Here is an 11,826-nt window from a genome sequence, read left to right on the forward strand (position 1 = left end):
GAACCCCCTTCCCCTCCCCCTTTTCTGATGAAGGGTCTAGGCCCGAAACGTCAGCCTCTCTGCTCCTATGATGCTGCTTGGCCTGCTGTGTTCATCCAGCCCTGCACCTTGTTGTCTCATGAATAGGAAAGGTTTGCTTCCAAATGCAGGCAAGTGGGATGTGTTTGGTTTGGGAATGTGGTCGGCAAGGACTAGATGGACCAAAGCGTCTGTTTCCATGCTGTGGGTTTCTATGATTCTATAAATCATTTCCTCCAGTTTATCCACCAATATTCCTATCATGTTACTTCTGAAGCACTTATTTTCCATTAAAAGTTATTTCTGGTGATGCTCAGCTGTCTGTACTTTTCTAGTGAGCTATTGCATCCCATGTTCCAGTCACCGATATCTCTCTTCTAACTCCCTCACTGCTGCCCACCCCAATCCCAACACCACATAGAGAAAACAACCTTAATGCCAGGTTATACATATACACCAATAACTTGTATTTTAATGCTTTGCTGTAGTACCCATTCCAGGCTGCTTTGTAGGGACACAAAATTATCATTAAAAAATAGACACGAGGCCACGTGCTAATGTGGTTCTGAGGAAAGGTCACTGGACCCAAAACACTAACTCTGTTTTTTCCTTCACAGATGCTGCCAGACCTGCTGAACTTTTCCAGCAACTTTGTTTTTGTTGCATATGTGCTAATGTTAGGGCAGGGCTTAATGTGTTTCGGTTTGAAGATGTGCTTAAAATGAGGAGAGAAAGACAGATTTGTTAAGGGAGAGAATTCAGGTGCTTACGAGCTAACTTACTGTTTGCACAATGTCAATGATAGAACAGTAAAAACCAGGGACATGCAAGAGACACAAATTGGATGAATTCTGAGATCTCCGTAGGCAATAAAGTTGGGTAACACCTGTGAGCATCCAGTCAAATTGAGAGAAAGGCAAATGCAAGTACTGAATACACATATGTGTGAACTTGTTATCCTCCTGGCTTGTTATCTCCCTCCTCTTCAGATCCATTCACATTCAAGAATGATGGTTGCCATTTTAATTCTGTCAATTCTGGCCCCAGGAAGAAAGCATTCAGAAAAAAGAAGAATAAAAGAGGGAGAGAGTATGAAACAGTAAAATTGACACCAAAGGATTTAGATAAATCTTTGCACCCTGTACCCTCCCACCAAGATACCTAACTCCCCTGAAGCCGTCACCTTGTATCTTGATTTAACAACTTTCAGCCATCTGTTTCCACAACTAATTCCTTTAATCAATGCAGCGATGACAGATTATTTAAAAAGCAAAGATAAAATTGGGTAGTTCTGCTTTATTTCTCTTAAGAGCATAAAAATTAGGAGTCAGACTCCGGCTATTTCGCCCTTAGAGCTTGCTCTGCCATTTAATATGATCATGACTGACCATCTAATTCAGTACCCTGTTCCTGCTTTCTCCCCATACCCTTTGATCCCTTCAGCTCTCAGAACCATATCTATCCCAACAGCCCTGCACCAAACCGAAGTAAATATTTAACGTTGTTAAAGTGGCAGGGTGATATATTAATTTCTAAGGAAAGCGTGCAACCATTGTTACAGTTATCCAATACAGGTTAACTTTGTGTAAGTTTGTTATTGTTTTTGTAAGATTTACGAACTGATTTATCATTGGTTCTATCAGGCAGTTTTTTGTTTAAACTAGTTAAATTGAGTAACCCAATAACAATGCCAGCTCAATATGAAACACTAAACTGGGGCAACTGAAGAGAAGTTGTCCTGGAGTTTTGTTCTAAATTTTTATTATTGGGATTGGCCAGGTTATTAAAGAGGATAGTGTGACCTTCCAGCTTTGTTTTAAGTTTCATGATGCTATTTGTGTGCAGGGCCCAGAAGAGGATGAAGAGGAGGAATCTGATTTTACTGTGACTGAGTTGATGGAGAGGAGCCAGCAGCACAAGCAGCTGGAGAAACGAATGCTGGGCGAAGATTCTGATGAGGATGAAAGTGCAGATATTGAAGCAGAGGAGCAGCCAAGGCCACCTGCAGCCAGCAGTGTCACTGGTTGCACATGGGGAATTGGTAGGTGCACCTACGATGTGGAGGGCTGGAGAATTGCAAGCTTTGGGCTTATTCTAAAAACGTAAAGTTAAGCTCAGCAATGTAGTTAAACTGATTAGTTTATCTACAATGCTAGAGAAGCTTCCAGAAACAATTATTTAGAATAGAATTAAGAGTAAAAGTTGCCATAGTCTTACAGGACCTGATCTCTCCATTAATAGCCACATGGGAAAATGTGGGTTAATTTGGAAGTTCCGGCATGGATTTGTTATGGGGAAAATTGTGTCTAACTAACCCGGAAGAGATTTTGAAGGGGTAACAGAGAGGATTTTTACTTTTTTTTTTGTGGGATATGGCTGTTACTGGCTAGACTAGCATCCCTAATTGCTCAGAGGACAATTAAGAGCTGCATGGCTATGCGTCTGGAGCCACATATAAGGCCATTAAAAAGTAGGAACAGGATAGACCATTTGGCCTCTCAAGCCTGATCTGCCATTCGATAGGATTATAGCTGATCTGAGATTCTTCACATCAAAGTTGCTTCCCTTTCCCCATAATCCTTGATTTCCCCTACCGATCAAGAATCTATCTTGGCCTTAAAGACGCAGAAGGACTCTGCCCCCCCCTCGGGCTCTCTGTGACAAGGAGTTTCAAAGACACTCGACCCCCTGATGGAAGAAAGTGCTCCCCATCTCCATCTTAGATTTAGGTATGCCTTAGATGTGTAGGCAGCACCTTGTCTTTTAAAAACGTCCTGAAAAGTTCTGCATGGTGAATTTATTACTGTGTTGAGTGTGCAGTAAAGTGGAAAATGGAATTCAAACTGGAGAAGTGTGAGAATATGCATTTGGGGAGGGCAAGCAAGGCAAAGGAATACACAATAAACAGGAGGCAGGGGAAATGAGAAGCCTTGGACTGTGTGTCTACTGGAACCTGAAGGTGGCAGGACTGGCCAATGAAGTGTAAAGAAGTCCTATTAGCTGCTTTCCTTTTTATTGGGTTGTAATGCTAGAAATAGAAGACACTAGTTAGGCGACTGCTGGAGTTTTGTGTGCAGTTCTGGTCACCACATTACAGGAAGTAGAAAATTGCTCTGAGAGAGGGCAGACAAAAAATCAAAGACCCCTCCCACCCCAGTTATACTCTTTTCTCCACTTTTCCATCTGGCAGAAGATGCAAAAGTTTGAAAACCCATACCAGTGGATTTAAGGAGTCGCAGGGTTTTTTACGTTTCGGGCCGAGACCCTTCATCAGAAAAGGGGGAGGGGAAGGGGGTTTTGAAATAAATAGGGAGAGAGTGTTTCAGAAAAGGGGGAGGGGTTAAGTACAGCTTCTTCCCCACTCTTATCAGACTTATGAGCGGGCTTCTCGTATATTAGAGTTGCTCTTTCTCTACACCTTCTCTCTAGCTGTAACACTATATTCTGCATTCTGTTCTATTACCCTGATGTACTTATGTAAGGCATGATTTGTCTGGTTAGCACATGTGACAATAATAAATCAAATCAAATAGCAAGTGTGCAATGGAAATGAAAATTGTCACCACCCCACCCAGAGTGTATGGGGTATTTCCTTCTTTGAGGGAGGGGGTCTTCACTTTTGAGCGATGCGAGGCCCTTCAAAGGACAACAGTATTACATAGACACCCATGCAGTAAAGGTGAAAGAAGTAAGACTTCACTACTCCTGCACCAAATCCTCTAGTGATAAAGGTCCATTAACTTTCTGACTTCTTATCATTTTAAGAAATACTTTTCTTAAAGATATATTGTATATCTTATAAAGATATAAAGAAAATACTTTTCTTCATTTTTAAGAAATACTAATTTTCGTGTGTGCTGCCAGGGCATGAAAATTGTTCCTTTGAGAAATGATTGCACACTTTAGGCCTTTGCATAGAATAGAGAAGGCTGAGGGGTGACCTAATCGAGGTGTACAAAATAATGAAGGGTATGGATGGAGGGAAAACTTTTCTCGCCCAGAGCATGGTGGATGCCTGGAATTTGCTGCTCAGTTTAGTGACTGAGATGGAATCCTTCAACTCATTTGGAAGGAGTCTGGATCAGTGCCTAAAGGGGTGTCACCTGTAGACCAAGAACTAGAATGTGGAATTGAAATGGATGGCTAGTTTATTCAGCAACCTCAGACACTTGGGCTGAATGGCCTCTTCCTGGGCTGTAATCATTCTATAGTTCTATAACCAAGCTCCAAAACATGACCCATTCTGATTACTATTTTTGACCTCCTTAATTGCTATGCATATTCAAGTCAACTATCGCTTGCTCTAAGCTCTGCTAGGTAAGTAGAGTCTGTGTTGCTTTTTGGTGTATAAATAGAGATATCAATTCACAAACTTGAATAAAAAGTAATGGTACATATGGGGACCCATATGCTATAACAAGAAGCCAGTTGGATGAATGACCAATTGAATCGAGAGGATTTCTGCATCCCAGTTTATCTTGTGCCAAGTCTGTGGCATTGATGCACGATCCCATCATCTTGTTGTCAGGTTTCTGCATTGTACCTTTTCGTGTAAATGCCTCTGCAAGGAGTCATTTTCCAGATATCTGGGATGCCACAAATTCCTCAAGATCGGAGTGTTTATCTAACAGAGTGCAGTTGACTGCAACATTATAATAATAAAGCTATTCGGTATTTAGAAATGGACAACTTTACTTCAGTGCTTCCCTGTCCCCGTCAGCCCCGCCCCACAACGTTAACACATTACCACTAAAGAAGTAAATCCAATCAAGAATAAAACAAATAAAATTTTGTAGAAAGGAAACTGTCATGAGTTAAAAGTGAATATGCTGATTGATGAATGAGTTCCCATCAAGTCCAACCAGAAAAATAATTTGGCTTCTTTCAGCATATCGCTCTTCGCCTCCCTTCCCTTTTACACCCAGCTACTATTTTCTTTTACTAGATTTGGTCTGAGACCATCATGAGTGAAATTGTATCTCACTTGGCAGCCAGTGATCTGCAGCTCAATGAATTAACATATAAAGTAGGTTGTGTCTGCTAGATTTTTGATTTTATTTTTAATATTTCAACAGTTGAGGATGCAGTGGAAGATGAAAGTGAAGACAACCCATATTCCATTGAATTCCAGGAGGACCGTGAAGCTTTTTATATCAAAGACCCTAAGAAAGCACTACAGGGTTTCTTTGATAGGGAAGGTATGCTGCTTTTTCAAACAAAGTCTCTGCTATCAGAAAATGAAATGACCACCGCAGAATTAACAATAGTCTCGCTGTCAGGAAAGATGACATTATTTCAATGAATATAATATTTTATGCATTAAAGCAGCCAGATCATGTGATTTCACTTTTCGCTTTCAGTTTCCTCCAGCCTCTCTCGAAGGCATAGGCCCTTGCTGGGATACAATTTGCTTAATCTATCAACTAACCAATTCCTTGTCCATTCAACATTTCATTTGTTGACACAGACGCTGATTGTCAATTAGATGTTCAACCGTGGAAGGCATCGCAACTAAGTCATTATCTTCTAAGTGCTGTCAGATACTCAAAACCTTAAGGAAAAAAACATTAGTTTTAACCTAATGGTCAGCATTTTAAAACTTCACATTCACAATTCTACTTGCCATAACCTTGCCCCAACAAACTCCTCCAGCACTTAACCGTCTTAATTGTTCCTTCAATTCTGCCCTCTAATGAATCTTTGGTTATATTGCTGCACCAGAGATGGTCACGTCTTCACTCACCTGGGCCCTAAATTATGCAATTAATTCATAGAGTCATACAGTTGTAAAACACAGAAATAGACCCTTCGGTCCAACTCCTCCAACTAACTAGATAGTCTATATTAATCCAGTCCCATTTGTCAGCATTTGGCCCATTTCCCTCTAAACCCTTCCTATGCATATACACATCCAGATGCCTTTTAAATGCTGTAATTGTACCAGCATTCACCCCTTCCTCGGCAGCTCATTCCATGCACGCACCATCATTTGCGTGAAAATGTTGCCCCTTAGGTCCCTTTTAAATCTTTCTCCACTCACCTTAAATCTGTGCCCTCTAGTTTTGGACTCCCCTATATGGGAAAAAGACATAGGGTGAATAGTCAATCCATGCAGCTCATGACTTTTTAAACCTCTACAAGTCACCCCTCAGGCTCTGACGTTCCAGTGAAAATAGCCCCAGCCTTATTCAGCCTTTCCCTATAGCTCAAACCCTCCAACCCTGGAAACATCTTTGTAAATCTTTTCTAAACTCTTTCAAGTTTCACAACATGTTTCCTATACAAGGAGACCAGAAGTGAACACAGTATTCCAACAGTGGCCTAAACAATGTCCTGTACAGTCCGCAACATGACATGCCCAACTTCTATGCTCAATGCATAGAGGCAAAGGCCAGCGTACCAAACACCACCTTCATTGCCCTATCTCCCTGTGACTCCACTTTCAAGGAACTATGAACCCACACCCGTTGGTCTCTTTGTTCGGCAACACTCCCCAGGACCCTACCATTTACGTGTGTCCTGATTTGCCTTACAAAATGAAACCCCTCACATTTATCAAAATTAACTCCATTTGCCACTCCTCAGCCCATCTGATTAAGGTCACATTGTACTCTGAGATAACCTTCTTCACTCCATTACACCACCAATTTTGGTGTCATCTGCAAATTTCCTAACCATACCTCCTACATTCACATCCAAATCATTATATAAATGACAAAAAGCAGTGGACCCAGCAACAATCCTTCCCTTAACACCACCATCTCTTTCCTCCTGTAAAACCCGTGAAACACATGTGACCAAGCATTTCATCATTCCTTCGCAATGTCACTCAGTGTCAAATTTTGTTTGATAAAGCTCCTATGAAGACATTGTGTTAAAGATGCTGCATAAATGCATGTTGATTTTATTATATTTTAATTTTAGTATTAGAGGTACCTTAATGTGAATGTTATTCTTGACAATCATTATTTCATTTAAATAAAGATAATTAAATCTTAGGTAACGTGGATTAAAAGACCACAATTAAAGCTGTGAAGTAATAAATTGGGGCCTAAATGATTAGACTTATCAAAATCCTTGCACCGCTTCGAAAAGTCATGAGCCATTGACCAATAAAATGAAAAACCACAAATCTACAGCAAAAACATGGAAATACATTGCATCTATAAAAGAAAACGAAGATCCTGAGTTACTGAGACAAGTAATCGGTCAGTTTGTTTCAACCTCAGAAAGATGGACGATATTGTACCCTTTTGCTGCAGTAAACTAAAAACGGACAGTTCACAGCACTTTTCACAGCTTCAACTGCTTGACAGCCAACAAACTACTTTTTAAGCATAGTAGCTTTTGTAATGTAGGAAATGTAGCAGTTAATCTGTACACACACAAAGCTTTCACAAACAGCAAGCAATAAAACTCAAATAACATGTTTTAGTGACGTTGATTGAGAGATAAATACTGGCGAGGACACCAGGGGGATGTTCCTTGTTCGCTATCTTTGAAATAGCGCAATGGATCATTCAGTTCTACCAGAGAGAGTTCAACATCTGATCTGAAGGACTGTACCCACGATCTCATTTTTCAACAGTATTAAACCCATTAGACTTCCACTTCTGTTCACTCTGAAGAAGTCATATCAGACTGAAAACATTAACTCTATTCCTCACTCTGCAGATGCTGTCATACCTGCTCAGTTTCATGAGCATTTTCTATTTATATATCCATAGTATTGCTAACTGATTCTAGCTGTTTAGATTGAAAGATTGCAATCAACAATTAGGAGTTAGCCCATCGTGTACACTGTGTGTCATGTGTCTCAATGTTGTCAATGATCTTTCAATATGAATCAAGTTCTTCCTTCCGGAAATGCCAGAATCTCACGTCCCACTTGGAAACTAAGTTAGGCCCTATTATATTTTTGAACATCATAAACAATGCCTGTATTGATTTATCATTCCTTAAACAATCCTACCAATGTATGAATGACCAGATCGGATTACGAAAATTGTAATCAAAGCTACACATCTCCTATATAAGGGGCAATTACTTCATTGAGTGAATGAGTAGCACTGAATCACATGCGGTTGAGCCCCCGAAAGTGCAGTGCAATATTATGAAGTTGTTTCATGCAGCACAACAGCGCACCCCCTCCTCCACGATGTGGGGATTGCATAAGCGTGCATTCAGTTCCTAGGAGTGTATGTTCGAAGTGATTTCAATAGGATAACTAGGCATGCTTGATACGCTTAAGAGAGCAAATGGGAGAGTTTGCATGCTGTGCTTTCTCAAGCACCAAAACACACCTCAAACTGTCAAATTCACTGTTTTAATAGCCGTGCAAGTTTTATTGTTTAATATGCAGCAGTATTTGGAATTTGAGACAAAACAAAGAGCACTCAAAGACATTTCAAAATAGTCAGAAACAAGTAATGAGACTGATCCTAGGTAAAATGTACAGCTGCTCTGATACATTGAAACAACTGAACATGAGCCCCCATTACTGAAATGTGGAAAAAGCTCTGTCAAGACTACATTTTTTAAAAATGTAACTGTGTTATGGAATTAAGGAGAAAAGACACAATTCCACAAATAAGATATACAACAAACAGACCATGAGATAACCCAATCCCATATTTTATAAAACTCATGAGTGGGAAGCTGCATGTTCTTAGCAATTTTCTCTTCTACAATCGTTTCTCCCCGAGCCTTTAGTCTGCCTTATCACAAGTTGAAGATTGAAGGAGTTCGGTGGGTTTCAGGTCATTAAGGGTTACATTTCCAGTCGCACCTGCTTTCAGTAAAAGTAACTGGGACAAAGCTGAAGAATCATTGATGTAGAGAAACCGAACAAAAGATAGACCACACAATCAGCAAAGATTAGAAGCCCTTCGGTAAAATGCAAACAATGCCTGTTGTATGTATTATGTGAAATGAGTAAACTATGACTGGGACATCTGATCACCATATGGTTTACATTGATCAGATAAGAATTTAGTACATTACCCGTTGTGTATAAAAGCTAGAAACCTGTGGGACTTTGCAGAGTTTTAGTCTTAGACTGATAAGGCTGACTGTCCTTGCGTTCACTCAAATAAATGACTGTTATTCTATTTCTGAGTCTCCTGGCAGTTTATCAAGTTAAATAACTAAAGAGCAACTACAGAACAACTGCAGTAAAGTGTTATTACAAATGCAGAATATTACAGTTGGAAGGGTTATCAACCTGATACATTGGGTGGAATCCGTACTGCTACAGATTGGGAGTGGACTGTGGTCAGCCCTGTATGTCCTTTGCAAACAGTCTGGGGAGTTGTGGGAAGTCAGTCAAGGAGCTGCACAGATATCAGTCTCTGGTGTCTGGTCAGTCATCAATCAAGGCTTTCCTTTCGAGTCAGTCAAGTGGGTAGGTCACAGTCAGTCCAACCACTCAAAGTCAAGGTGGTGAGGTGGGGGGGAGGATTATCAGGGGCCACTGCTACAGGGGTGAAGCCAGGGAACTCAACTGTAGGGTTGGAAGCAGGATGCTGGGATAACAGTTGTGAAGGAAGAGACCGACTCAACATATAAGGGCGGTGGGGGAGACAATAGGCGTAGAAGCGAACAGGATAAAGTAGGAGGAGGTCATTGTCATTTGTCAGCATCCTGGCTTTGATGAGATGAAATTGCATTATCATGTTTGGCGTTGTCTCAATATGCCTAGGACTGAAGGAGAATGTAGGGAGATTAGCAGATAGATGGTTGGGTGGGAATATGGGGAAGGTCAAAGCCAATGGAGTTGACTTAGAGAACAACTGAGAAATGAATGTGTACATTTGGGGGTTGAATAAGAGGAAGTCGCTGAGTATTGAATGAATGTGTGAAGCTTAACTGCTGTTTCCGCCCATTGTCCTCCACAATAATCCTTAACACCAGTGCTCCACAAGGCTGCGTACTCAGCCCCTTATTATACTCCTTATACACTCAAGATTATGTGGCCAAATTCCACACTAACTCCATTTACAAGTTTTCTGATGACACCACTGTCGTGGGTTGGGTCCCAAACAACAAAAAGACAGAGTACAGGAAAGAGATAGACAGCTTAGTTCCATGATGTAAAGACGACAATCTGTCCCTCAACGTCAGCAAAACACAGGAGCTGGTCATCGATTTCAGGAAGTGGAGTGGAGGACACGCCCCTATGTTGAGGTGGAGGTGGTCGGGAACTTCAAGTTCCCAGGAGTAAATATCACCAGCAATCTATCCTGGTCCATCCACGTCAATGCTACAGTCAAGAAAGCATACCAATGCCTCTACACTCTCACACTGCTAAGGAAATTCAGCATATACTGAATGACTTTTACCAATTTTTAAAGATGCACCATAGAAAGCATCCTATCTGGATGTATCACAGCTTAGTATGGTGACTGCTTTGCCCAAAACTGCAAGAAATTACAGAGAGTTGTGAACACAGCCCAGTCCATCATGAAAACCAGCCTTCCTTCCATTGACTCTATCTACACTTCCCACTGCCAACATAATCAAAGACCCCTCCCACCCCAGTTATACTCTTTTCTCCACTTTTCCATCTGGCAGAAGATACAAATGTTTGAAAACCCATACCAGTGGATTTAAGTACAGCTTCTTCCCCACTCTTATCAGACTTATGAGCGGGCTTCACGTATATTAGAGTTGCTCTTTCTCTACACCTCTCTAGCTGTAACACTATATTCTGCATTCTGTTCTATTACCCTGATGTACTTACGTAAGGTATGATTTGTCTGGTTAGCACATGTGACAATAATAAATCAAATCAAATCAAATCAAATAGCAAGTGTGCAGTGGAAATGAAAATTGTCACCACCCCACCCAGAGTGTATGGGGTATTTCCTTCTTTGAGGGAGGGGGTCTTCACTTTTGAGTGATGCGAGGCCCTTCAAAGGACAACAGTATTACATAGACACCCATGCAGTATAGGTGAAAGAAGTAAGACTTCACTACTCCTGCACCAAATCCTCTAGTGATAAAGGTTCATTAACTTTCTGACTTCTTATCATTTTAAGAAATACTCTCCAAATTTGTTCTTCCTATCAAAGTGAATAACCTAACATTTTTCCACAATATATCAGAGAATCAACGGTTATAGGGAAAAGGCAGGAAAGTAGAGTTGAGGATTAACAGATCAGCCATGATCTCATGGAATGGCAGACCAGACTTGATGAGCTGGATAGTCTGCTTCTAAACCTTACGGTCTTATTTTCCATCTACCATGTTCTTTTCCAACCATTAAGCCTTTCTAAAACCTTTGAAAATATTTTCTGTCTTCACAACACACATTCCTCCTTGGCTTGTATCATCTGTAAATTATAAAATATTACATTTGATCTCCACGTCCAAATCACTGATTATATATTGTGAGCAGCTGGGGCATTCAGTGTTGATCCTCGCAGTAACCCACAGTCTGCCATCGATAGAGTGACCCGTTTATGCCTAATTTCTGTTTCTGCCTGTTAGCCAATCCTTCATCCATGCCGTTATATTACCTTCTATCTCATATGCTTTAACTTTACTGAGCAACTTTCTGTGGGGGTCCTTATTAAAAGCATTCTGGAAATCCAAATGTACTACATTCATCAAACCCTCTTTATCAATTTTGTTAGTAATGTCTTCCAAAAAGAAACTCCTCCAAGCTTTTCATGAGAGATAGTAGGAACTGCAGATGCTGGAGAATCTGAGATAACAAGGTGTAGAGCTGGATGAACACAGCAGGCCAAGCAGCATCATAGGAGCAGGAAGGCTGACGTTTCGGGCCTAGACCCTTCATCAGAAAAA

The 11,826-nt window shown here is 40.8% G+C and overlaps 1 protein-coding gene across 2 annotated transcripts in view; it reads left to right on the plus strand.

Moving 5' to 3' along the window:
- The window catches only part of LOC109938951 (solute carrier family 4 member 1 adaptor protein), a 104,625-nt gene that overhangs the window by 21,717 nt on the left and 71,082 nt on the right, over positions 1-11,826 (plus strand). For both annotated transcript variants that reach the window (XM_048597412.1, XM_048597413.1), the window contains exons 3-4: positions 1,864-2,059; positions 5,094-5,216. In XM_048597412.1, the coding sequence (XP_048453369.1) occupies positions 1,864-2,059; positions 5,094-5,216 (319 nt within the window). The remainder of the gene's footprint in view (positions 1-1,863; positions 2,060-5,093; positions 5,217-11,826) is intronic.

This window comes from Rhincodon typus, chromosome 5, assembly GCF_021869965.1.
Source record: "Rhincodon typus isolate 14 chromosome 5, sRhiTyp1.1, whole genome shotgun sequence".
In the NCBI taxonomy this organism is placed as follows: domain Eukaryota; kingdom Metazoa; phylum Chordata; class Chondrichthyes; order Orectolobiformes; family Rhincodontidae; genus Rhincodon; species Rhincodon typus.